This window comes from Chrysemys picta, chromosome 18, assembly GCF_011386835.1.
Source record: "Chrysemys picta bellii isolate R12L10 chromosome 18, ASM1138683v2, whole genome shotgun sequence".
In the NCBI taxonomy this organism is placed as follows: Eukaryota; Metazoa; Chordata; order Testudines; family Emydidae; genus Chrysemys; species Chrysemys picta.
In genome coordinates this window covers 15,988,063-16,015,876 of record NC_088808.1, presented here as the reverse complement: position 1 = coordinate 16,015,876, position 27,814 = coordinate 15,988,063, and the positions used below count along the sequence as shown (strand labels likewise).

General features: G+C 45.7%; 1 protein-coding gene across 1 annotated transcript in view; it reads left to right on the top strand.

Moving 5' to 3' along the window:
* The window catches only part of RAPGEF1 (Rap guanine nucleotide exchange factor 1), a 130,560-nt gene that overhangs the window by 82,031 nt on the left and 20,715 nt on the right, over window positions 1-27,814 (top strand). The window contains exons 11-14 of the mRNA XM_065572195.1: window positions 7,410-7,612; window positions 10,495-10,653; window positions 24,198-24,350; window positions 26,059-26,151. Of these exons, the coding sequence (XP_065428267.1) occupies window positions 7,410-7,612; window positions 10,495-10,653; window positions 24,198-24,350; window positions 26,059-26,151 (608 nt within the window). The remainder of the gene's footprint in view (window positions 1-7,409; window positions 7,613-10,494; window positions 10,654-24,197; window positions 24,351-26,058; window positions 26,152-27,814) is intronic.

Below are 27,814 nucleotides of genomic sequence, written 5' to 3'. Positions count from 1 at the left end.
GTTACCTAATAGGATGTCATCTACGTATAGGACTAACGTGGATCCCTGCGGACTGGTGAAGCCTTCCAAGTAGTGGCGGAGGCATTGGCTGAAAATCATGGGGCTGTCTCTGTAGCCTTGAGGAAGTCGTTGCCAGACATAACTTTGTCCCTCCCAGGTGAAACCAAAGAGATACTGAGGGTCTGGGTGCACAGGAATGCTGAAAAAGGCTGATTTTAAGTCAATAACAGTGAACCACTTAGCATCCCAGGGGATTTGGCTGATGATAGTAGCTGGATCAGGAACTACTGCATGAAGAGGGACCACCTACTGATTAACAACCCGTAGATCCTGTACAAAGCGCCAACGAATAGGGTCTCCGTCCTTTTTAGGAGGCTTTTTGACAGGCAGTATAGGGGTGTTACAGGGAGTGCGCTGAGGGCGGACTAGCTTTTGTGCAATGAATCCCTCGATAATGGGGTGGATGCCCTCCCAGGCTTCCAGCGACAGGGGGTATTGAGGGACTGACGGGGGGTTAAGGAGGGCTTCACTTGAATCCTTATTGGCTCTGCCGAAAGGAGCAGGCCAACATCAGTGTCAGAAATTCCCCAGAGGGTTAAAGGCAAGTCAGTGAGGTCAGGGGAGAGAGGGGGGGGGGGTTCCCAATTACCCTGAGTTGGGGCCGAATCTCCTAACACTGTCATCAATAATCCTACCCCTTCAGGAGTGCAGGTTAAAGTAGCCTCAAGCTTACAGAGTAAATCCCGGCCCATCAAAGGGATCAGACAAGCTGGGGAAAAAAGAAAATGGTGAGAAAAACATTTATCAGCATAAATAACATTTAGAGGCAAAGTGAGTCCCAGAGACTGTGGGTTGCCCTCCACCCCAGTTGCAGTTTTAACCTCAGAGGATAGCCAGGGAGAGGGGGCATGATTTAAAAGAGAGAAAGTAGCTCCAGTATCAATGAGGAAGGAGACAGGCAGTCCCTGGATTGAAAGGGTTAGACGAGGCTCTTTGCTGGGAGGGGAGAAAGTGAGGAAGGAGCCGGCTAAAGACATTAAGGAAATAAGACCATCACATTGTTTGCCTTCGCCCCCGGGGTACCGTCATTGAGGAGGCTGAGTTTGCTGCAGCTGCTGCTGTTGCCCGTAGTTGATCCAGGCCTGGGGAACGGGCTGAGCTGGTGGTGCAGGGATGTATTCGTCCCTGGTGTAAGTATCTGCGGATGCGACCGGACCCTCTGGGCGTCCCCAGGGGAGGGCTATGCAACCTGCTGCATCTGCTTGATATTTTGCCTAGTAATTACTCCTCCCGAGGTGTGCCCTTCCATTTCCCCCTTATCCCTCTGCAGAGATTCCGATCTGGAGTCCTGCAGATTCCCCTCTGCGCCCTGGAGAGAGTCCCCCTGCGGAGGAATAGGGGCAGGCGCAGTGGGGACCAACTGACGAGTCAAAACACGCCGTGGTTTACACCCTTCATCGAAATAACATGGAGGGGGTTCACTCTCGGGAGAATACCTGACTGCCATAATTTTTAAAGATTTCCACAGCTCTGCTGTGGAACAAAACCAGTAACATAACTGTCCCAGATGGTCTTTTTCGATCTGGCTCCTTACTCCTCTTAAGGCAGCCTGTTCGAAAGAGCCATACGAAGGCCACCTCATCTCCGGGTCGGCCAATACCGCGGTATACCCAGTCCAATTCCTTACACACAGTGTGTACAACTTCCTCCTAGACATTCCTGTCTGTACTGGGAGTTTCCCTTCGTTCCATAACTTATTTACAATCCCCAACGGACTCTCAAGAGGCACGCTAGTCCCTTGACCCATGGTGTCTGACAGGAGCCCTCCAACTGGCGTTTACCCTGCTGTCCAGTACACGACCCCTCAATATTGAATTGGCTGGGAGAAATCTCCCGTGGCGCCTGCCAATTCGTATATGAGTGGTCTGACCACTGGACAGAGGCACCGCACCAGAAGGAAATCCCGGACGAGCCCCCAAATTGTTAGGTAAAAAGCAAGTCCTCACTCACCTCTCCAGCACCCGAGTTCGTGCGGAGTTGGTATGGGGCTCACAATCTGTCAGAGACCAGACACCAATTCGTTGATCAACGGGCTCACACTATCCTTAGCTTGAAAAGCTTCAGAGTAAGTGTGGCAAGTTTATTAGGGGTGAGCATCAATATTTATACACAGAAGTAAACAAAGTGATTAACAGATCATAATGGTCATGTATAATCAATCAAGATTCTACAGGATAAAACAGGTTAAAATGTAAATTCAGAAAGAGAAAAGGGGAGATGACTACTTAAGGGGAGGGGGGTGTCATGAGTAGTTCGCAGGTCAGAGCTTTGATTAAAAGTTCAGACAGAGACATCAAGTCTGGGTTAAGTTTAAGCTCATCAAAAGTTCAGACTCAACAGCAGCAAGCCGGAGGCCAACACCAAAGTACTGATGGCTCTCTGGTGTGAAGCTAGCAGGGTCTGTGAATTTGTCTAGGAGGCAGTTGCCATGTGGAGTGCAACAACCTACTAGGTTGCCCAAAGAGATTTCATTCCTTTGACAGTGAGAGCATTCTACACTGTGTAGATGGGGGATTTCTACTCAGAGCAGAAAGTAAGAGGACCACCGCACATTCTTGGTCCCAGTAAGGTGATACCAGCCGCTGTCTGGCTATTCAAGTGTTTTCTCTCTAGATTTTGAGTTGACATAAGCTGGGCATTTTGGAACGTTCTGGAGGGAGATGCTTCTCCAGATGTACTCCCTCAGACTTTGTCTTTACATCTCTGCTGTTCATTGAGGAGGCTGCAGCCCCCGTTCCACCCTTCGGTGTATGGAATAAACTGCAGGATGTGCAGCTTGCTCTGAGCCAGTGATGTAATTTCCCCATCTGCTTTTTGAATGTCTGCCTCATTAAAAACTGCAGCACAGAGGGGAGGGCAGGAGATGGGTGGGAACCTATGCAAAGAGCACTCTCAGGAATGTTTCCATTTTCTCAGCCTTCTGCTAAAGATCAGAGGCCTTTCAAGAGCCAGTGTGCCCCTTTAATTTGTATTCTGTCCCCCTGCCCCTCCCCGCAACATTGAATTCAGGGATTGTATTTCACTATTACATATGGTTTTTCCTTAACCTAAAATTATAGATGAAGTCAGAGTAGAAGCTCTCACCTTCCCTGCACTGGTTCTAACAAGGGGGGCAGTAGCTGCCATGGCAATGGGAAGCATTAGTGCCATAAACAGCCGAGATAAAAGAGCTCTTCATTATTCCCTTACAGATTAAGTTAAGGCTGCCAACTGCATTCAGACGCTCTGCCTTGAGTTAAGGCATGGACTGTAATTTAATTTTCCACAAGAAGCTAATGTGTCACCTTTTTCACCGACACTTCTCATTACTGCTGTAATGCAGCCTTTAAACCCGGTAGATCCTTTGGTATTGGCTGGTACTTCAGCTCTGTATGCTAAATGTAGCACATTAAATGGTTTTGTAGCTGAATCCTCATTAAGGCTTAGTGTGAGCATGCCAATGTTGGCTATGTAACGTTGAGATCACCAAGTCCAGGCTCTGACTCGTTGGCTTCTCTCCCATCCCAGAATATGCCCTTCTGTCTCCGCCTCTTGGCCTCCATTCCTCCACCCAGGAGAGGCACAGTGGGCGATAGGTGCTCTATACAGATGCATCATGAACTGGAATTTTTGTATGCCCTGTGGCTTCATGGTGTACTGGGTGTACATTTCGCTGTACAGACACAATGAAGGGAATAGCTGGGGCTGCTGAGACTTTCTGGTATTTGGAAACACACATGGCAGTGATGTAAAATAAGAGGGCCATGGTGGATCAGTGCCTTAATCCCCTCACTTTTCACCTTTAGAGAGTTATGTTCAAATACAAATGACATCGCCAGTGGAATAAATTTGGTGGTCTCAGCCCTAACCCTAATGGTCATTTGTCCACACCAGTAAAAATACAAACCTATCCCCACAGAGAGACACACACTTCAGTACACTGATCGCTCCTGGCTTTGGGAAGGACAAAGTCTGAAACAGCAGAGGTTGTGAGGCTCTTTGGTAGAGCTGTGTTGGGTGCCCAGGAAAGGTACTGAAGATCGGGATTGAGGGGCACAGGCAGAGCTGCGTGGGATCTGAAGGGATGCTGCAGGACAGCAGTGTGATGAACATTGGCAGAACTGTGTGGGGTCCTACGACTGGAATAGTATCAGGTGGTACTGCTCAAGACTGAGGTGCAGCAACAGAGTTGTGCTACACAGTGGTTTTTCTGCACTTTGGCTGCCATAGCTCCTTTTTATTTAGATAGAGAGAGCTGTACTTTTTGGACAGCTTTTAGTCTCCTCTTCTAAGTAAAGTTTAAAAATATCAGAGGAAGTCTCAAAAAAGGTGTAGGCGACAAGTGCCGAGCGGTCCTTCCTGCTGACACGTGTATGAGGCTGCATCCTTTTTGAAATTGGACAGCTTGTACACTGCCGTTGGCTGGAGCAGCACAGAGTGCTGTACTTTTGGGTTGCAGACCTCATGTGCTGGGATCTGGCCTCTGCGTTTTGCATAAAGGGTTCATGTGCATTCTGATGACTGCACATAAAGCTTTTATTATTGACATTGGTTTGTTGCAGCTGGAACACCAGCAAAGGCTGAATGATTGCCACTTAATGACCAAACTTAAAAACTTACATGAGGGAAAAATAATAGGTCACTAATAATAAGTAGAACACTTTGTGAATGACAAGGTGGTTCTGAAAAAGATGCTGATCAGCCTTTTTAAAGTGCTTGAATGGTAGTGTGCTCTCTACTCTGCCCTCTGCTTCTCTCCTCAGATTTTGCAAAGTTATGTTCCATCTTTAATCACCCTTGTTTTTTGTAGCAGTTGGAAAAGTACTAAAGTGGGTATCTTGCCTGTACAGTAAAATACAACTAAGGCCGTAGTCCTGCAATCAGAACTGCACAGATAGACCTTGTGCCTGTACCAAGTCCCACTGACTTCAGTGGGGCACTACACAGGTACAAAGGTCCACTCATGAGGATCCTGTTGTGGGATTGGGGCCTTATTGTGTCTAGCATCTTCCATACAAGCTGCAATCCAAAAATGCTTTACAGCATTTGGATTCTGTTGCAGAATTAGAGACACATTCAGACGTTTAGGAAAGGGGCGGGGGGGGGGGGAGAGAGAGAGGTTTGCAGCAGAAATTTGAGATGACTCAGTGAAGTGGAAAGACCCTGTTCCAGATGGCTGGAGTGCTAAATGAGAAGGCTTTCCCGCTAGCACTGGCAGTAGCCTGGGAGAAGACCTGCTGGATGAGTTTGAAGAGACAAGTCCATGAGGAAGGCCATCGTGTCTATTCAAAATGAAGCAATTTTGAATTTCATCCGGCAAAGGGGGGAGAGTCAGTTGAGAGGTTTGAGGATGGGTCTGTGGACACGCTGCTTTGTCTGGTGGAAACAAGGGAGCCACGTGCTGTGTGTGAGTGACTGTGGACAGCTATGATGTGTAGAGGCAATGGCGGTACTGAGGGTGGCAGGATGAAAGGGACAGTGATCAAGGACACTGAAAGGTTAAAAAGATTTGTTTTAAACAAACTGTCACTTCCTGCTTCTAAAAGTACCCCGGATTATTCAACCTGAAGGAGTTTTTTAAAATCCAATTTACTTTTCACTGTTTACACAGGTTTTTTTTAACTACCTGCACTTCACTCAGCTGGGAAGACAAAAACTGCCTTGTTAGCTGGTTTGATTTCTACTTGGTTTCACTGTCTGTTTCTCATGCAGCAGCACAGTGCTGCGATGCTGGCATCATTTAAGCCCAAAAAAAATATTTTTACTGCATTTAAAAACCAATTCATGAAAATATTTCTTATTTGATGCTGCAAGTGGACGTTGTCCTTTGAAGACACACTTCGCTTCGGAGGCAATTCCAGTGAAGAAAGTGATAGTGAATAATCATCTCACTTGAAACCATGCCCCATAATAAATATCCAAAATACTTTCCTTGATACCTGCCAGTGCCATTGAAAAGGCCCAGAATAAAAAATGAATGTGAGTAAAACACCAGTCTCTCACCAGCCAGCTTTGCTTGGCAAGTTCATGTAGTAGTCCGGACCCTATTATCTACCTCTTCTTTTCCTGTTATCAGGCTGTCTGGTTCCCCTTTCCTCTGTATAATTCTGAATCTCACGGTAGCTTGTTTTGTGGTGATAGCACCTGGTAACAGTATAGACAGAGACCTAAGTCTCCGTGTTCTAGAAATATTTATATCCATTGGCCTGAGATTTGGAGCAAGTTGGCATAGGTTAGTGTTAGACTAGCACAACTTTTTGGAGCATGGTTGCTTAGAAGCAAACTCAAAACTGGGCCTTGGCCAGCTTTAAGGGAGACAGCTGATCAGACAATTGGATGGGCTGGCCCTCCAGTGAATCCTAATGAAGTGTGAACTGATGCCCCCTCTTGAGGTATGATGATGTTTGCAGCTGCTTTCAGCCAATGTGAACAAATCACTGTATTAGGCCTGGTCTGTGCTTAAAAATCCACATTCCTGAGCCCCAGAATGCTTCTGTCAACCTAGCTACCATTGCTTGAGGAGGTGAAGTTACTACAGTGATGGAAAAACCCCTTACATTGCTGTAATCTGCATCTACGCTAGGGTTACCATACGTCGGATTTTCCCAGACATGTCCAGCTTTTTGGTCCTCAAATCCCCGTCCGGGGGGAATTGCCAAAAAGCCGAACATGTCCGGGAAAATACTAGTCCCCTTCTTACCTTAGAGCGGCTCCGGCAGGCTGCGAGCTGCAGGTGGATTCCCCCGCGGCAGCAGCTGCTGCTGGTCCCCCCAGACACCTCAGCTTTGTGTAGCTGAAGAGCCGAGCTGCCTGAACGCTGCCGGCTTCACGGTTTGCCAGGCAGCCCCCAGACCCTGTGCCCCCGGCCGGGCGCTTCCCCTCCTGGGCTCCAGCTGTGCTGGGGAAGCACAGGGTCTGGGGCTGCCCGGCAAACCGTGAAGACGGTAGCGCTCAGGCAGCTGTTTTGCGTGGCTGGGAGAGAGGAGGGGGAATGCAGGGTGCTCAGGGGAGGGGGCGGAGTTGGGGCGGGGAAGGGGCAGGGTCAGGGCCCCGTGGAGTGTCCTCTTTTTTTAATTTTTAAATATGGTAACCCTAATCTACACTACAGGCTTACCGCCTCAGAGCTAAGGCATGGTAGCCATGTTGCTATAGCCCCCATAGTGTGGATGTGGCCTAGTATGGGAAAACCTGACAAACTGGCTCTGTTCTCCCTCCTGAAGCAAAGCCCAATAACGGGTTCAGTGTGTCCATTTGTATTTTGGTTTTGCTTTTTTATGGAGGAGGATCCTGCTCACTTGTTACCTCTGTTACTGAAAAGGCTTTAGTGGACTGGTCAACAGCAATGAGTGTGATCCTGATTTGTATTACAGTGCTGGCGTATTTGCAGTTTATGGAAGACTACTCAGAGCCGCAGCCATCCATGTTCTACCAGACACCTCAGAACGAACACATCTACCAGCAGAAAAACAAGCACCTCATGGAAGTCTATGGGTTCAACGACTCGTTCAGCAGCACAGACTCATCGCAAGAGCTGGCACCACCCCCTGCCCTTCCGCCAAAACAACGACAGCTGGTGAGTGACACCCTCCGTATTCTGCCGAACAAAGGCAGTTTGACTTCTAGGAACAGCTTTGGGGAAGTGACCTTCTTTTCATTCTCTGCTGCTTCTGTTCCTGGAAGACTGCAGGTCTGGATCAGTGTCTTTATGTTTACATTACCTGGGTTACACTCCCTGAAACCTAAAGTTAACGTGTTTTTCAGACATCTTGCATGACCTAGTTTAACCACCATTCTCCATTCCAACCCTCAAATTCAGAGCACTCCTCAGGAGCTTTGAAGAACCAAAATTGAGACTCAAAGGCCTTGCCTACACTGTGGTTGAAACTGTGTTGGCTCCTGTCCTCTCTAATCACATTTGCTACTAGCCCAGTGGCCAGTCTGGACAATAACTTTTCCTGACGTCTATGATAGCTAAACCGTGCTACAGACCGCACATTCTTGGATAAAACTTCTCAGTCAGTGGTCAGAAAACTGGCTAGGAGCAACCATTTACACTTAGTTGCTCCTTGTGTAGTCTGTCGTAACAAAGATTGTGCCAAAGAGCCCTAATGTGGCCGATACCGCTAACAAACATGTGTGCTCCCCACAGTCTCCTGCTGTTCCATATTCACAAGGAGCTGGGGAGCCATTCCGGTGCCAGCTTTGCCATTTTGGCTTTCTTTAAAACAGGACTTGTCCTTTTTCTGGTCGAATCTGACTTGAGGTTTTTGCTGCTTCAGAACAGGAATTCTACTTGCCCATCTAGAAAGAAAATCCCACCACATTCATCTTGCCCTTTCAGTCCCCAGCACACAGCCAGTGCACTTTGAGCATGTTTGTGTGGGAGCCGTGGGGGCTTGAATGCCAGTTTTGAGCACTGTGGATGAAATCATGGCCTCATTTAAGTCAGTGGGACTTTTGCCATTGACTTCAGTGGAGCCAGGATTTTACCCAGGATTTTTTGGGCGGGGGCATTCTCAAAATGTTTTTCATAGTGCCCTCTTTTTACTTCAGCCTTCTCACTTCAGGGATTTTTAAAAAAAATAAAACTAACAAACTAGTATGGGGGGAAAAAACAGCTCCTGGGCCCTAGTAGCTAATTCCTGTTGCTGCAGCGTTAGTAGCAGGCCTGGAGGAATTGTAAAGAATGGGCCATAGTGCTATTGCTTAACTTGACAAGTTTACTTCAGGCCTTCAAAAGGTGATGCTTGCCTCCCATGTTGCATGAAAGAATCATTCATTTTGGTCCATGTTGGCATATTTCCTCACCTCTTATCTGTGCTGACTTCTGACTATCCCAGTGCATTTTTCTCCATCAAAGGGAAAGCTGAGAGTTCCACGCTGCAGGTTCAAAGCATCTAGATTCCCTGGAACCATAAGCTTAAATTCTAGCAGGGTGAATTTGACCTTCCAAGGTCGACAAATTGAGTGCAATGAAGTTTTACTGTGTGGGGGGCTCCTTGACCAAGACCTTAAAACCCAAAGTCCTGTCTGTTTTGCAAGGACACTAAGCTGAGGGATGACCCTTTATATGTGGTCAGAATTTCTCCTCAATCGCTGTCATGTCCCGTTTACTCATCATCCCACCAGCTCCCTATTTCAGTGACGGATTATGAAGGTACACTGCGATTCTTTGATATGAGAGGTGCTATGCAAAATATTGATCTCTAGCCAGGGTGTAAGAGCTATTTAACACTCTAGTAGTTAGAGTAGGGGAATTCTGCCCCTTTTCCTAATTAAAGTCAGTAGAAAGAAAGCATTTCCTTTAGGCTGTACTACACCTGTACTGCCCTTTAATAATAATCTGGCTGGCAAAGAGATCATGGTTCTGCCTTCTGGGCATTTTTTTACTCCTTGCAAGATGATACTATCAAGGTGTTGCTTGAGGTTTGCCTGAAGCAGAGGTTTCCTGAAGCAGGCTCACATAAATCCATGTGGGAAATGGTGGTGATGAACTCTCCAAGCAGATATGGCTCATTCAACAAGGACTCTAAAACCCATTGCAGTGGATGTGCTCTGGCTGCCCAGAGAGATTCAGCCAAAGCGAATTGTGTGGATGCAGGGTACTTTCTAGCCACAGGCAAGTTTTGCTGGATGAACGCCTCTGTATAAAATTGAAAAAATCCTTTCTTTGTGAGCTTCAAATCTGATCACTGACACATTCGTACTTAAAATCAGAGAGTCTGAGCTGAGGAGTGCAGAAGGGCCAGAAATAGCCATTGTGCTTAGCGGCCTCCAGATCTTTAATGACTGACTCTCCCCCATACAGGTACACTAGAATTGTGAGTGTGGTATGTTTTGATACGTAAAGTTACAGTATCTCTCTCTTGTGAAACTGGGATATAATTTTGGTTTTGAATGAAAATCTTAAAACACTGAAAATTATGCCTGACCCGGGATCCCCCACGGTGCCTGAGAAGACTCATCTCTCAGGCTGGAGAGACCCAAGTTCCCAGGCTGCTGGCTGGCAAAGTAAACAGTCCACAGAAACAGCCTGTCTAACACCTGGAAGTAAGGGCCAATTCCACTGCTTGGCAGTGGCTGCTACTGGGTGCCCACTTCTTTGAGCTCCTCTGGCCTGTGCTGTGCAGGGAGAGGCAGTAGAGAAGAGCTCACTTGTGCACCTAAGCAGCAGCCAAGCATGAGTGAGCTGGGAGGGGGAATTGTTCTTAAGAGACGTGTTAAATGAGAAGGATTTTAATTGTTTTTGCAGTATCTCTTGGAGCTCAGAAGCACGCATCAGTGTGACTAGCTCAGAATGAGGGTTTGGAGTCCTATGAACTGCCCAAGTAGCTATTTGTGTAGTAAGCAACTTTGAATGCATTGTTTTAAAAATAGCATTTCTCACCCTTTATTCATAGTCTGTTCTGTGCTTGCTTTCTTTGTTTCCTCTCTTGCTTTCTCTCTCCTGTTCAGCAGGCCTCCTATGCTGCCTCTTCCTTCTCTTCTGTCTCCTACTGTGTCCAGCAAACTAAAGTACCCTTCACCTCCGAGGACACCAGTGCCACTCAGGGCCTCAGTATGTCCGTCTCTAACTCCTTTCTCAACCGGCACAGCTCCTTTCCTGTGCATTCGGTGAGTCACTAACTGCACTTCTTTACCGTGTGTGTGTTTGTGCTGGTAAAATGCTCCTGCACACATTCTGTGCTTACTGACCCAGGGCCAGGTAAATTGGGAGGCTCTCATTTGGGCTTTTGAATGCATTCAGTAATAGTCAGAAAAATCCCAGTTGAATCTAATTAAATGGCCTTGGGGGGAGGTTGGCCTTTGAGTGTCTTGTGTGTATTTATGGCTAGGGTGGGGGAAGAGGGAAGAAGACCAGGCTTCTGTGATAATGGCGCACTCCTTCAGCTGTGCATCCCTCATAGCAATGCACAGTGGCACTGTGAAGTACTCTGACCTCTCCGGATAAATGCAGTGATGAGGACTAGTTAATTAAATACTGCTTCGTGCATCTGGCCTTTGGAGAGATAATGAGAGGCTGTCTCTTTCTTGAGTTTGATCCATTCAAGTGCATCGAACAGCATCTGCAGCTCCTGGCTCTTTGCTCTTTTCCAGGAAGTGGCCTCTAGCCAGTCTCCCTTCCCATTTCTCCTTGTCTAATTCCCATCAAATATCCGTAGTCACAGACAAGATCGATATGTGTTTGCTTCAGTAAATATACCCAGTGCCCTGAAGAGTGAAGGGGGCATGAATACACTTTACAGCACCTCACGAGCAATTTGGGTGGAGGACCTCGAAGCAAGCAGGGAATGATTTAAATCAAAATAAGGGCCATCTGTAGGGCACTGTTTAAAATTGTGATAAACTGCTTAAATTAGGTAGCAGCAATAATAAAGAAACATTAATTTTAATGAAGTTAATGTTTCCCCTCAGTCTGACAGTGGGGTTCCAACAAATGGTTCATCAGTATTGAGGTTTCATGTATGCAAAATGATGTCGTTGTGATCTATTGTCTGCACAACTATGAGAATTATAACTAACAACTGAAAATAGGCTATTGTTAAAGGTGATCTAGATGTATTCTAAGTTACAGACTACTCTTGGAGGTTCAAAATGCTTAGACAATATGTGGGCTAACTTAAAATTGTTACAATTTTCAAATATTTTGTTTTATCTTCTTACCTACTAGGACCCGACTTTAGTGTTCTGCACTTCTGCAAAAGTTGTTGATGACACTATACCCTATGCTTATGGGTGTCAAAGCATTTCACAAACCGTGTATTAAAACTCCCAATATCTATACTCATGAGATAGGGAAATATCAGAATCCTCTTATAATAGAGGAAGAAACTTAGTGAGAGAGTGGTGAAGGGACTTGCCTCTATATAAATCCATGGTACACCCACACCTTGAATACTGTGTGTAGATATGGTCGCCCCATCTCAAAAAAGATATATTGGAATTGGAAAAGGTTCCGAAAAGGACAACAAAAATGATTAGGGGTATGGAATGACTTCCGTGTAAGAAGAGATTAATAAAACTGGGACTTTTCAGCTTGGAAAAGAGACAGCTAAGGGGAGATATGATTGAGGTCTATAAAAACATGACTGGTGTAGAGAAAGTAGGTAAGGAAGTGTTGTTTACTACTTCTCATAACACAAGAACTAGGGGTCACAAAATGAAATTAATAGGCAGCAGGTTTAAAACAAATAAAAGGAAGTATTTCTTCACACAATGCACAGTCAACCTGTGGAACTCCTTGCCAGAGGATGTTGTGAAGGCCAAGACCATAACAGGGTTCAAAAAAGAACTAGATAAATTAATGGAGGATAGGTCCATCAATGGCTATTAGCCAGGATGGGCAGGGATGGTGTCGCTAGCCTCTGTTTGCCAGAAGCTGGGAATGAGTGACGGGGAATGGATCACTTGATGATTACCTGTTCTGTTCATTCCCTCTGGGGCACCTGGCACTGGCCACTGTCGGAAGACCGGACACTGGGCTAGATGGACCCTTGGTCTGACCCAGTAGGGCCATTCTTATGTTCTTAAGTCACACACTGAGCAAGTGGCAGAGCCAGGAACAGAACCTACAAGTTCTGACTTGTAGTCCTGCGTTTTAACTCCTGCACTGCTTTCTGTTTGAATTGACTCTTGTAGGCAAAACACAGCACTGTAAGATCTGATCTTGGCAGGTAAAAATCCTTACAGTTTACTTTTAAAATAAACTTCTTTTTAACAATTTAAGGCTATACATATGATTGGTTAATGATTTTAAAATATAAACAGGGTTTTTCTGCTCCCCTGTTGGTGATTTTAAGGGTTTTTTCCAGTAAGGAAGAGAAACTAACTAGCTAGAGCAGGGGGAACCGTGAAACTGACTACACAAAGTGCTATCAAAGGCAGAATGTAGCCTTTTTTCTCACTAGTGCATGTGAATTGTAGTAATCTTAGTTGTTGCTCGTGGCTGTAGAAGGTACAAAGTTTTCAGGGAGAAATGAGATTTTAATTTTGAGTGCCCCTTTGTCTCTGAGCTACAAAATCAATGTCTTTACGTGCTTCGCAGCAGACCCACATGAATATCGTAATACACCAATGCACAGATTTTCACATTCATGGATTTTCCTGCCCCTAATAAAAGAGAAGAGGTGAAACAGCTGTAGAGAATTGGATCATTACCAAGATAACACCCTTTGCTGGGGACACAGAAGTGCTAGAAATCTTCTGTGAATCTGTTTATGGACATTGACTAAGGGGACTTCTACAGTCCTTCCTTTCCATGCATTTTCCTGTGAGGAGTGTAGTGAACTGTGGTAGTAATATTTTCAAGTGAATTGCCATGTTCTGCTCACTCTGCCATCCTTTTGCCCTCCTTCTTCCTCTTTTTAGCCACAGCAAGTCCACTTAAATGAACACTTGGAAGAACAATAAACCTGTTAAAGGATTAAGCCTTGGCTGCCCACCAGTCTCAGTGGGGATTTAATGCTTGGGACAGCAATCCTTTCACACACAGGACAACTAAAGAATCAGCTTCCTATGTACCAAATAGTCAATGCTGATTATCAAGTCTCTTAAAATGATCCATCCCCTACATTAATCTTTATCTGTTCTATACATGAAGCAGAGCCTTCTTAAATCAATACCAGAATGTCAAACCTAATAAAGAAATGAAACAGTTGCCGTTAGCAGTGTATGAGCAATTCATCACAGTCTCCCTGCCCAGGCCATCCTCTAAGAGTTGCCTTGGTTAGCAGTTTTTCTCTTCATGTGTCTGTGCCTGGGAAAGGAAGGGAGGATGCATATCCAAAGGGAATACACATCCCTCTACAAATCTGTAAGGTTCAGCTGCAAGGCCGCACGAAAGCTGCAGAGCTCATCATTTGCTATCCAAGGAGTTAGCTACACCTTGAGTTCACGGGTCTTGGAGCTCCACATGAAGGAATTGCTTTTCTGTGCTGCCTAACTGGCTTTGAATAGCTTGGTCTCTTGCTAAATAAAGGCTTGGCATCACTGTACCAGCTCCTCTGAGGATAGCAATCCTGTCCATTAGTCCTTTTCCCAGTCTAAAAATACCTCTTTCAGCCATTTTCTTTATGAAAATCCTCTTTTTTTAGTTAATAGCGGACTTTTCCTCTTAACGTAGGTTCCCGATTTGAAATCCACATTGTCTGCTCTGTAACCAGTCACATGTGCACTCACCACTTCTCTTCAACCAGCCATTCTTTGTTCTATCCCTGCTACCCTGCTGTACAAACACCTCTAATGGTGCTTCTTTTCCATTCTGGATGGCTGAATCTCTTGCACTGCTTCTGTCTGGGCCTAATCCTCCCCACTTAATCTCATAAGGGGAGCATTTTCTACTGTGAGCTTTTCTACGAGTGCTTTTCAGAGAGTTTGGATAATAGGTTTTGGGCTTTTTATTCCATCTTGGAGAGACAAACCAATGCCCATCTGTGCAAGTGGAAGGCTGCCCTTAGGACTTGCAGCCCTGGTAGCATTACGCGGATGTGGGTTCTGTTTGTATTGTCCTTATGAACTATGTGGCATAAAAGGCTGTTTGCCTTCAACATGATTGTGCAAGTGCACTGAAGAAGAGTGGACACTGTACGGCGAAAATGACATTCCAGAATAGGAGGCTAGACAAGAACCGTAAGAGCCCATGAACTGACCTACCACCCAGATTGAATCTTTGCTTTAGGAAAGTGAGGAAGTGGTGGTGTAAGCCAAGAGATAGGGTATGTCTGAGGGCCATTGCTGCCCCTGTTTCTCTTTCACTCAGTTCCTTTGGGTGAGCAGCCTGATTCCCCGTGAGTTCAGAAGAACAGATGTCAGACATTTCAAGCCTTCAGGCAAGTGAAGGTTTGACTTCACACAATGTTCCTGTGCAGTGCTTCAGTCTCTTCGCCAGCGGTGCTGTCTTACTGCTAACCCTGTCTAAATTCATCCTCTGTTACTAAAGAAAAGTGGATCCCTGTAGAGTCTCCTTCAGGAATTTGCCTGCATAATTCCCTCTTGTGGGACCTCGCTTCATCCTAAAACCTACAGAGACAATGTCTTGACAGAGCAGAATCCTTATTCATGGCCAGTATAAAGGGATCAGCACCTATCCACTTCCTCCTGTGTCTGAGGCACCTTAACCTGGAAACAAGGAGTGCACTTGGACTCCCTAGCTCTAATCTCCCTCCTCTTTGTTCACTGCTGTTTCTCATCTGATAAACAGAAAAGGAGGGAGAAAGCAATGGACACCCAAGCAGGTGTCTGAGCCACACATGAAGAGTGCATCTAGCCAGCTGTCTTCTCTGCTCCTGGACCTGGTTCCATATCAGCATTTGATTGCAGATGGAGCAGATGCTGAAGTGCATTAGGGGAAAATGGACAAAGCTTCTGAAACCCTTTCTCAGCTGTACAGGGAGGGGTCACATCTGAGCCACAGGCTCTCATTGATGTGTCTCTGTCTGAGCTTCTGTTCTGACCCTAGTCAGGATCAGCCGTAGCTGCTGATGGAGAGAGTGGTATCCTGGGGCATCCTGGACCACTGACAAATACCTCTCCAGTAGAGCCCTGGGTGTTTGGTGGAGAGAGAGAACTTCCTTGAGGAGCATGCTGTGACTGACTGACTGACGCTGGCATTTTTTGCATTGCTTTTTCACCTAGAGGCTAAGACCCAGCCTTTACTCTGGTCTATTTCTCAGTCCCCAGAGCAGGGCCAAGACCATAAGTCATGAGAATGCTGACCTTTCTCTTGCAGGAAGTGGTGGTCTGCGTATTTGTAGGAAGAGCTGCCTTTTCTTTGGTGGTTTTATAGTGTTTGATGGAACCTGCTGGACCTCTCCTAACTTCTGTTAGAGTTTGGATTTTGTTTTTCATTGGAGGTGTGCAGATCAGCCTGTGAGCCCTTTGCTAACCAGTATTCTGGCTGTCTGGGAACCATGCGGAGGCTACAGCTTGTAGGGGCTTTTTCTTTTACAGCCAGACTCATGAAGGTTTTGTGGTGACCGGGATGAGAGTTAGTTCCCTTTTACCTGAGCAGCACCGAAGCTGTATGTTTGAACTGGCCAAGGGTTCCCCATTTTGAAGCATTGCTAGGGGAGAGAAGAATTCCCTTCAGTTCCAGCCATCACGTTAGTTGGGGCCTCTGAATTTGAGGGTTTTTCTCCCTTTCTGTTACACTTTGTAATGTATCCATAGGGAAACAATTTTCCAGAGGCCTGATTTTTCCATGGTTGGGTTAAAATCTGCCTTTGTCAACCACTAACATTGCTTTTACCCCTCTTTGCAGGAACTTGTGGCAGAGGTAATGGCTCTTATTGTATAGAGGCAGATCTTGAGTGGCTCAAGTCTGTTTTCCACCAATTCTGGTTCAGGTCTGACCTGCCACCCACAGAGGTGGTGTTTGTAATATGGGTTGATATCGTAAGGATTGCTGCACAGTCTTACCCACGCTTTGGAGAGTCACGTTTACAAGTCGCATTGTTGGGACTAGTCGCAACTAGATTGTATGGTTAATGTCTTGTTAAGGAATCCCATCTCTTGTTTTTGGGCTGTTTTCTGTTGTGAGATGGTAGAAAAGGAGGTTTACAATAGGAAATTGGTAATTGCTGTAGTCTTCCTTCCTCCTGCAGTTCACCCTCCTTCACTCTTGTGGAGATGGGTATTGTCCTTTGTTTCAGCATCTCTCTGGTTGATTCTGGAAGTGGGTGGGCTGGTGTCTCGAATAGCAGACTTCAAGCCTTGTTACTTCCTGGCAGCTGGAGAATGATGCCTAGGAGCAGTAATGGTGAGCATATCTGAAATCCACAGAGACACAAGATACACCACTGTGTCTCAGCACGTTTTCCATTGAACAGTGCAGGAAGACTTAAAACAAATCCAATTACCACTTGGTAGTTTTTCCTTACTCAAATGTCTGTTTGCAATTGCAGCATGTTCAGCAGACTTGTACTTGTAGGTACAGCTAATGGAAAACTGTCTTCATCCTTGACTATGGAGAAATGACATGCTTCTCTCTAATTGTTTTAAAAAGTGTGAAAAGTTGCAAGTATCTTTCTAGAAACTGAACTGGCTTCTCAACTCTTGCAGATGGTGCAAATAGTTTCCCTAGGGAAACACTGCAGTTCAGTACTCAGCTGTGACTACTTCTAGAACTTCTTCGGTGAATTGAACAAGATCATGGAAAATTCTCAACAGCTGATTTTCTTTTTTTTCCCTTTAGTGTTATTGAATGCTCAGCTACCCGTGTGTAGAGTCAGGCATACGCAGTGTACATTTCCCCCCTGCTCCTCCCACTGCTGCTGCTCAGAGAGCTCCGTTCTGACCTACAACACTCCCTGCTACTCAAGTCCTGAGCAGAGACTGCCAGTTGTGTAGAGTGATATGATGGTTCAGTGATGCAAAAAATTATCTGTTGGGGACTAGAATTAGATCATGTTCAATTCACTTGTGACTTAAACGGGATTTGACTCATTACTTTGAAAAAAGATTTGCATGCATATAATCAGCTGTCAATCTCTCAGCATTGTTTTTGCTTTTCCTGTTTTGTTTTCCTTCTGCTTTTATATATATTTCCACTACCCACAGCAGGATTGCATGGTGGTATTAATAGTGCTGTGACATGCTGGCATCACTGAGTCTTGCCTGTGAAAACCACTTCCTCTAGTGGCTTAGTTTTGTGCATAAAATTGGAACCATACCTCTTGCTCAGCAGATATAGCTAAGTGCATTCCTCTTTTGCTATATAAACTCCATTCCACTCTCGAAATCTTATTTCTTCCTCTCCTGTGCAGGGGCCTCAAGCTCTGCCTTCTCAAGAGCTACGTGCTGTGTTTGGTGGTGGTATTTACCGTGCAGTCATCAGTGCATCAGATTGTGTTCTCATAGCTTCAAAAGAAAGTGAAATCACCGTAGCACTGCTGATGGCGTTTGCAAAGAGAAACCAGCACCACAGCACTGCTGATGTGGCTTACAAAGAGAAGCCAGGAGTGTAGCAGTGTCAGTGGGGCCTATAAACATTTGTATTTATCCAGTATTTTCCTTGCGGAGATATTGGAAACCCAGCTAGATAAGTAGAGCTTTGCTTTTGTGTGTTCTCTCTCAACTTAGCATGGAGGCCACCCACACAGGGGAATAGAAAACTTGAGCCATTCATCTGCTACACTGCCCAGCACTGAAAAAGAGTGAGGTGAGTCGTGTGGCCAGGGCAGAGGCTGTTCAAGCAGAAGTGGCCACTGCCTTTCTTGTGGCAGTCTGGAGCCATTCACTGTCCGAGCATTTCCTTCCTCATTAGCAAGAGTAACTAGAGGTCCAGTATTGCAGCATGAGATAAGAAGTTCTTTCAGTATTTCTCTGAGCGTTTACAATCTAGGGTACAGCAGCCTTGTATAATGCCCAGTATTCTTTAAACACGGGACGCTGCTGTTGGAAGCTGGGTGTCCAGTTCTAGCTAGTTGTCCGTGCAGTCTGGAATTAGCAGTAGCAGAGAGGATCAGAAGATCAGTAACAGCTTCATATTTTAAAAATATTGTGCTCTGGCTGACCTGGTGGGTGTAGAGTGGAGTCGGGATAAACTTGACAAGGGAACTCAACTTGGTTATTAACTAGGCTGTTGCTGAGAAGGCGAACAGTGTGTGTGACTACTGATGCTATAAATGCTCTGTCAGCCGTTTAATTGAGTCCAGCTCTGTATTTATGATGTAGATGACTACGTCTCAGAATCAATTAACATCGACCTGTAAACACCCTGTCCTAGCTGCTGTGTGTAGTCACACCTCCCCGATAGGAGTAGAGCAACATCACATCTGCAATAAGTGCATAGTGGGTTCATCTGCTGCCAGCTAATCCAAGGTAGTGTTTATAGCAGCACTGACCGCTGGGACATCCTGAGACACTGAGGAGATTAGTGTTGTCCTCGATGCAAACAGTTGGAAATATTCAGTGATGCAATTCCTGAAGTCCTGTCACAGAGAACGAGACACTGAGTCGAAATGATTTTAGTGTCAGGTAAGCTTTCAGGTGTGGGCAAGCTTGCCTTCCTACTGTCCTTGTGAGATAAGACCACTCCTGGGTTTGCTCATTGTAGTGCCTCCAGAATGGCAGATGATACATGAATGCACTGACAGGTGGGGGAGAAGGGATTCCTTATACCTGTGTTATGCACAGCACACGTCATAGTCTCCTCTGGCCTAATTTAATTGAGGACCGCAGAAATATTTAACTGCCTCCCCAAAACAATTTCTGAATATACATGTGAATGTATGTAGGACTTCACTTGTGTTGGCTTTCTGTAGCCACCCATCCATGCCTACTGAGGAGACAGAAGCAAATAAACCTGCGGCCGGAACTTCATTTTAGGGAATAACAGCAGAGTTGCACGCTGGTGCTAACTTTTCTAGTGCTGGTAGTTGGCAGCACCTCTTGGGAGGCTGTGCTAGAGCAGTACTAGTCTCAGGCAGCCTGGCATTTGCATGGCATGAGTTTGGGGAGAGTTAAATGCTCTTTCCCAAAGGCTCAGGTTGCACACTGCATGCTTTCTGGCTTCCCTGAAGTTAGTTTGGAAGCATTCAGCTTACAAACAAGCAAAGCTGTGGAGTTTGAGTCTGTCCCGATGCAGCCAGAGCCAAAGACTTGCTGACCCTGCAGAAGCCTCTCAGAAATGGGAACAACAACAAGCCCTAACCAGTTTCCAAGATGAACTCTTAGCTGTGATTTTTGTTGTTGCTGCTGCTGCAATTCCGTTGAGTGAACGGACTCTCCTCTCCCCCCACTCCAAGTCAATATGGTTTTAAACGAGCAGCAGTGTTTCTAGGAGAAATCTCCTGGGCTCAGACCCTGTTGAAGTCATTGTAGCAGCCCATGCTGCAGCTGTGTGCTAGGATGGAGATTAGCAGAAATGGGAACCATATGGGACAGTATTTCAAACACACTGTGTTTTCCCCCTTTAAAAGTATGCTTCATGCTTGGCTCTTGTCCCAGCACGACTGCATAGTTTGAATTCCAGAGCTGCTCACTGAAATGTAGCAGAAAGGAGGGGCCTTGCTGGCTTGTTTTGTAAAACACCCAGTATCCCAAAATTGTTAGGCAAGAGCAGCAAGGTTAATTAATAGCAGCCTACAGAGCATCCCCTGCAATGCTTCCTTCATAGCAGCAAGCTGAGTTCTTGTTTGTATCCTGTAAAGATCATGTAATAATAGATTTTGAGATTACATTTTGAGGGACTATTGAGGACAGAGAAGAGAGACCCATTAAGTACAGAACTTTGTCTGTATTAATTAACCCATATCCATCCCAACTTTTTGAATCTAATGTTATGGTATATTTGGGCACTAAAGTGCTTTTGAATTGAGACTAAGATCTGTCTTAAACTGGTTGAGACAGACACTGTGCAAGCTTCCTTCACAAGCCCTTGTAGTATGCCTCAGTCTCAACCTGAAACATCTACCAGTTCAGCCTGCCTCAGTGCAGCGACTTGTATCATCACCCACTGATCCTCTAGAGCAGTGGTTCTCACGACCAGTCCGTGGACCAGCACTGGTCCTTGAGAGCTCCCTGACGCTGTTTAGGAAGGCAGCAAGCCGATCCCTCATATCAAAAAACACTGTTGTAGACATAGACCAGGCCTGAGCTAAACCTGCCAGTTTTGTCAAGTACAGTAAAAGCTGTTTTATCCGGCACTTCACCAATCGGAAAGCTCTGTAGACCGGCATTTCTGATCTTGGTTGAAATTCCGGTTTATAGTCCAATTGGCGTGGGGCCGGCAGGGGTTTGGGGCACAGGAGGGGGTGTAGAGTGTGGGCTCTGGGAGGGAGTTTGGGTGCAGGAGGGGACTTGGGAGGCCAGATCTGGGGGCTGCTCACCTTGGGCGGCCCCCCACAAGTGGCAATCTGTCCCAGCTGCTCCTAGGCAGATGCGCCGCAGGTGGCTCTGCATGCTGACCCCGCCCCGCCCCAAGTGCTAGCTCCACAGCTCCCATTGGCTGGGAACCGCAGCCAGTGGGAGCTGTGGGGACGGCACCTGCGGGTGGAGGCAGCACACAGAGCTGTCTGACGAGCAGCCGGGAGAGGTCACCGCTTGCAGGGAGCCAGCTGAGGTGAGCAGCCCCCGGATCCAACACTCCGCACTCCCTCCTGCGCCCCAACCTGCTGCTCCAAGCCCCCTCCCGCACCCAAACTCACTCCCTCTTAGTTAATCGGCATTTTTCACTTACCGGCACCCCCCATTCCCCCAACATGCCAGATAAAACAGCTTTTACTGTACTATGAAAGTTTTGCTCTGTCCAGAATGGATTAGATTTATGCTACCAATTTCCTTACGCTTGCGACCTAAATCAGCTCTGAAGCTCATCTCCAAAGATGAAATGCTAGTTCATAAACCCCTCTGCTGTAGAAACAAATGAGTCTGATTTTGAGTTCAGCATTGTCTAGTCATTAGAGCAGGGCGATCGAAGGTCAGGAGGCCTGGCTTCTATTCCCAACCCTACCGCTAACTTTCCCTGCGAGCTTGGTCAAGCCATTTAGATCCTTTTTGTGCTCAGTTTCCCAGTCTGTTTAATGAAAGATAATAGCTGCCTTTTGCAAAGCACTTTGAGATCCTCAGATGAAATGTACTATGTAAGTGCAAAGTTATATATATTGTATTGTGTATATGTCTCTTGTCCCCTGTAGCAGCAGGAAGTCCATCCTGCAGAACGCTCCCTAGGAGGATAAAGATAGGTTAGTAGGGACCCAGGTCATGTTTGGGATGAAGATTTGCTCTAATTGGAGCAGAGAAATTCCATTGTTATGACCACAACGTTAAAAGTGCAGTTGAGCTGCCTTTTATTGTGGGTATTTGGTAGCTAGTCCACGTTCCCCGTTCACATTGCTCCCCTTCCTAATTGAGGACTAGCCTGGAGCATGTGGCATTATCAGAATACTAACACCAGTGAGATCATGAAATATCAGGGGAGACAGGGCAGGCAGAATCAATCTGCGGAGCCAGAATGATGTCATGAGCCTGGAGTCTTCCTAGGGATTTAGTGTTTTGTGCCAGGCAAGTGAAAACGAATAAAAGTGGAGCCTTTATGCAAACAGTTGAAAGTAAATATGGAGATTAGACCTGTCAGCATTACTAAGGCCACACCAAAAGTTGACAGTCTCCCCAGAGCCAGCCCTGCTCATCTGTAAAGAAATGGGCAGGAAGGGAGAATAGCAGGCCCTGGAGCTGGACTCCTCTTAGCTACATGCATGTGGGAAGGATTTGCTTTTCTATTTTTTTTTTGGTCTAGTCTTTTTAGCTCTGTTTCCAAAGCACCCCCCTCTATTCCTGTCTTGCGATTCAGTCTAGGCTCTGGAAACAGAGAAACTAGCTCAGGCTCCACACACAGCACAAGAAGGGGAAACTACTCAAGGAGTAAGGTAAAATCTAGCTACTGACCTTTTCGTTTTGTTTCATGATCACTTTGTAGTGGTAAAGCTTTAATACTCAGACCCTGGCCTGAGGCATGTCTTGATTTCTCCTTGGTGTAGATTTTACTGCCATTGTACATTTTAAGTGTTTCCAAGATGAAAAATAAAGCTAAGGACTGAAACATACACCTCCAAATGCTCTCACTCTGCTTCAGGTGACGGACTTCGTTTTTATGATCTGTGCACGCCTCATCTATTAAGCACTGAGGTGAGCTGTTGAAATTCTGATAGTGAAAAAGCTTGGTTTAAATTTCTGAGAGATCGCTCCCCCCTGCCCCTTTCTCGTAATGTAGCAGCATTTCTATCCAGTATGGTTTCAGCAACCTGCATTTGCACTTCTAGAAAATCATAGCAAAGTACTCTGCTTATGCAGTGCATTCAAGTCCATCGTCAGCAAGATGTACAACAGCTTCTCCCAAGCTTATTGGATGACTTGATTCTTCCTTCAGGCTTCCTGGCTACATTCCTGTGCCTATTTTAAAATACACCAGTAGCCATCAGATTTAGCCTCATTTGCCTCATTATTTAAATTCCTGCTTTTGAGTCATCCTGACTGCACTCCTCACCAGTAACAAATGCAGTGATATGTGAGGGTTTTCTTGTAGCTCTCTTGGCATGGTGTACTCCCTCCACCTTACTCCCATTCAGTACTGTCTGGGTAAGAGTCTGAAAGCAATAGGGTGACCAGATAGCAAGTGTGAAAAATCGGGACAGGGGGTGGGGGGTACTAGGAGCCTATATAGGAAAAAGCCCCAAATATCGGGACTGTTCCTATAAAATCAGGACATCTGGTCACCCTAGAAAGCAAGGACGTATGGCACAACAGAGTTTCATATGACTGTATTTCCTTTCATCTCGTCTCCAGTAGACTCTCTGAGAGCCACTGAATGAGAGGTTGGTTTTAATGTAGAGTTCATTGCTCCTCAGGGCAATTAGCACTTCTCAAGTGGAAAGGAATAATGGCTTCTGTGATTGTAACTTAACCTATCTTTCAGCATAACTTTGAAGACAATATTTAGACATTCTCCTCTGTGTTCTGCATGGTTCTAGATCTACAGAGCAGAATTTTCACAATAGCTGTTAAATTATATGGTTGCAGCAAACAGCCTCTTAAGTATATGTCCCATGGAAACCCATTGAAAAAGTAATATACACACAGAATACTTCTCTCTGCCTAGGTATTTATACCTCTCTCATCATCATGGGATCTGTATGCCTGTGTGTGTCTTCACCGGCTCACATGATTGGCAGGGTGCAGCTTTTGTCATTATTTGTACAAAAATAGCCAGAATCTCTCTTTCCACCAGTGACCAAAGACCTCCATTTGTCCCCTTTCCCTGTCTTCAGTAAGATGGGCAGCCTGCTAATCTAAAATGAACATGCCTTACCTAGAGAAACCCTGGCAGATGTCCCAGTTATGATTCCAGCTCTCATATGTAGATGATAAAATAATGCTGTCTCCGTTTAGTTTTGCCTCTCAACAAAGAGGTGCCTTTGTTAGAAATACCTTGTGCTGTCACTGCTAAACTACTATTAATCTAATTACTTTTTCTTTTGTCTGTCTCTTTATTTTTCCCATCCTCCATGTTTTTGCGTTGTTCATTTTGCATCCTGTAGTACAAATCTGTATTTAGGTCCTACTCACAGGACTTTGTGCCTCACAACCAAGCTTCCATTCCTCCTTTTCTTTCTTCTACCTCCTCTTCCACCCCACCTTTTCCACCTGTCCATCAATCTCAGAGCTCTGACCTAGCGGTGCCAACCACAGCCAGCCAGTCACCAAGCACTGTGGATGTGCCAAACTCCTCTTCTCAGGAGAGCAGCTTTAACGGGAATGCTCCTGTCTGCCTTCCTTCTGAAACTTCTTTCACTGATTCTCTCCAGACATCTTCGGTGAGAATATCCAAAGAGATAATGCACCTTAACCCAAGGATGTGTTTTTAAAGAACTATCACTTGTTTTAATACACATTTTCACTTAACCCAGGTGTGAGCTAAAGTGATTTCTGTGTGTGTGGACAGAGAGATTGTTTAATATAAAAGTGAAGGTCGCAAGTAGTGAGAGAAACAGGCAGGTTGGAAACTCTCCCTAAATATTAACTGGTGGTGGAAGAGAGAGGTAAAGAAATAGTTGTAGCTGCCTAGGAGCGTCGTGGTGTGAGTTTGAAGAAAGGAGAGGCAGAGCTTTTTAACAAAAATCTGTTTAAGACAGTAGTTCTTGACCCCTGGTTCATACGCACTCTGGTTACTAGAACTTCGGGCTTTTGTGACTGCTACTGTAGGCTCCCCACCTCTGCCTTAATGATGAGCCTCTGGACTGGGCCTCAGTGCGTTATAACTGCTTACTGTCCTCTCTAATCTGAAACTGATTTGGGGGCTTCTCCAAACCCCTTTCTGACTGCAAACAGCCTGAGCTCCATTGCTGATTAGCATGCACGCTGTTGAATGGGCAGCATCGGGCACTGGTTGGCTCAGCCAGAGGTATTAGTCTGATGACCTGTTTGGAGAACGGTATCAGTTTGGGCAACACTAGTTTAAGGTTCCAGATCTGTTAAGAAAACAGATGTGGAGGCTTGTGCGTGGCAGCTACATTTTTAAACTAAGCAGTTCCTCTTTCACTTGCCTGTAAAGACTAGAATTCAAGAGTCTCTGTTTCCCCCAAAAACGCTGAGATCAGGCACTTTACTGGTTTGACAAAACAACAAGGAGTACTTGTGGCACCTTAGAGACTAACGAATTTATTTGGGCATAAGCTTTCGTGGGCTTAGTCTTTAAGGTGCCACAAGTACTCCTTGTTGTTTTTGCTGATACAGACTAACACGGCTACCCCTCTGAAACCTGTTTACTGGTTTGGTGGTTCTGACTGTAGGGGGAGCACCTTCCTAAATTCAGGGCTTGTCAAGTAAGCAAAGGAGAAATTGATTTTCGGATTCTTCAGTCCTAACTAACTACACTGTTGCATTTTCCTTGTTGTGGGACCTTCCTACAACACAGTCTGTCCCCCCGCCGCACCCCCAATGTGGTTTTGTCTTGCATTCGTAGGTGTGGTCTGAGCTGTGTTTCCAATGACATTTCCAAGCTATGCTAAAATCCTGTGCTATATGGAATGCTTTGGGAACGCAGTCTGGTCTTATCTACACTGCAAGATCAAGCCATGATTACTGTGGCGGGCGTAGAGTATGTAGCTAGGTCCCATTGTGGTGTTTTGGTCTTAAACTATAAATATTCAGCATCTGTAACTTTGAAGTCTGCATTTGCATTTGGCTACACTGTGATAGCCAACAGTTGGCTTCCGTGGTAGCTCTCACAAACCAATCCATGCTGCTCTCCTGCTGCTGATTGCCGTACCTTTTGGCCTTCTGGATAGTCCTTGCGAATTGGGAAATAGCGATTATCTCGGTGAAAGTACAGAGCCATAAGACAGTGGTGGCAGTCTTCCATTGGCGCCAGAGGAAAGGTTCCCAGCCCAAGTGCCAGTGGGTGGGGAGAGATCGTTTCTTGCCAGGGCATGGGCCAGGCATGTTCACTTGCACACGTTGTTAGGGTTAAGTGCTGGGCGCAGGGGCACCGTGACACATTTCCTTTCATCCTGTCTCCCATAGAGTGAAAACGCCAGTGAGGAGGCTGGTGAGGGTGAATACGTCAATCTGTATTCCTCTGGCCAAAGCAACGGGGAACTCCCTCACTCTGAAGGAGTAAGTAAACTGGAAGGGGCTGCTTGGTGCATGCTGAGTTCATGCAGCGCATAACATGCTTTTTATAAGTCTCTCCTGCATATTGTGGTGCTTCTGTGTTTTGCTGAATGCAATGCTTTGATGGTGGGCCATTCTGCTTGTCTGTTTTGGTTTTCTCTCTAGAGGGGAATCTCAATTTGGATGGAGAGCAGATGATGCTTGCTTGGCTTCAGAGATTTTGGGTGAACGTTTTTAAGAACATAGTGGTTGCTTTTCCTTTAAAGCTGCTTCAGCGTGCTCTGTAGTTTGTTTAGGGCTGTGTGCACGAGGGTTGGGTTTTTTGTTTTTTTGTTTTCTGGAAAGGTACAAGCCTTGACTTGTGCAGCATCTTTGGCAGTGCCAGTTCTTTACTAATACTCTTAACTGCTTTGGCTTTTTAAAATCAATTTTGTGTTTATAAAATACCATCCTTTTTCATCACCGTTGGGACACAAAGTAAGTGATTGATATAGTCTATTAACCCTTTCCTCCTCCTCTGCACAGGGCTCATCTTAGCTGTTTCCTACAAGAGACAGGGTAAATCACATCACAGAGGGGATCATCTTCATAGGGTCCTGGCTGCCAGCCTCAGCCCCCTTACCCTTGTCCATATCCCCCCATTCCCAGAGTCGGTTCTAGGGGGCATGGACGGGTAAGGGGGGGACGCAGCACCCACATTATAAAAAGTGTTGCAGTGCCACTGATCATCTTCCTGTTATACTGTAGAAAATAGCGAAGGCAAAGATCTGTGAAGTTCTGTCTTGTCCACTCCCCTGCCCAGGTGGGATTGTTCCCTGGAATATATGATTGTTCCCTGTCTAGTTTTAAACATCTCAAGTAATGAGGCTCCTACCATTTCCCTTCTATCTACACCTCTGACAATCAGGCAATTCCCCTTCCTCATTCATCTCATTCGGCTAGTTCTTAACAGTGAAATAAGACTTTATAACATGTCCGTATATATCTCATAGAGCTGGAAGGGACCCTGAAGGGTCATCTAGTCCAGTCCCCTGCCTTCGCTAGCAGGACCAAGTACTGATTTTGCCCCAGATCCCTAAGTAGCCCCCTCAAGGATTGAACTCACAACCATGTCTCGCTATACGTAACTTAGCACAACTTTGCAGATACATAAAAATCCCAGGCTTGACAGTAAAATTTCTAGGGTGATTCTGATTTTTAGAAAGGTGGTTTGAATCCTCTCAGATTGATATGTTGAACCTCCAAGGATCACTCCGCATAGTGCTAAATAGCTCTCAACTACAGCACTGTACACTTAATAATCCCATTTACCTCTCATAGCTATTTTCCTCCTTAATAAATGGCTAGTTTAAGGTGTATCTTAATTTGCTTTGAACTGCATATCTGCTATTATATGCCTTATGTTCAGCTTGCTCTTTTTTTTTTTTTTTTAACGTTAGCATCATTTCCACAGCAGTTGATCATCATTGCATAACCTCCTCTGATGGGCGAGATGAGGGAGGGAAGGTAGTTTACATCCACACATTATGACAAGTGGGATTTTGGGGGGCTGTAACTAGGAAGGAATTGGAAGAGGAAGAGGAGTTGCAGTGGAAAGTTTAGAGCCCTCTTGCAGAGGGCATTTCATTCAGCAGAAGGGAAGTACATTTCAACTGCAAGGGCTGAT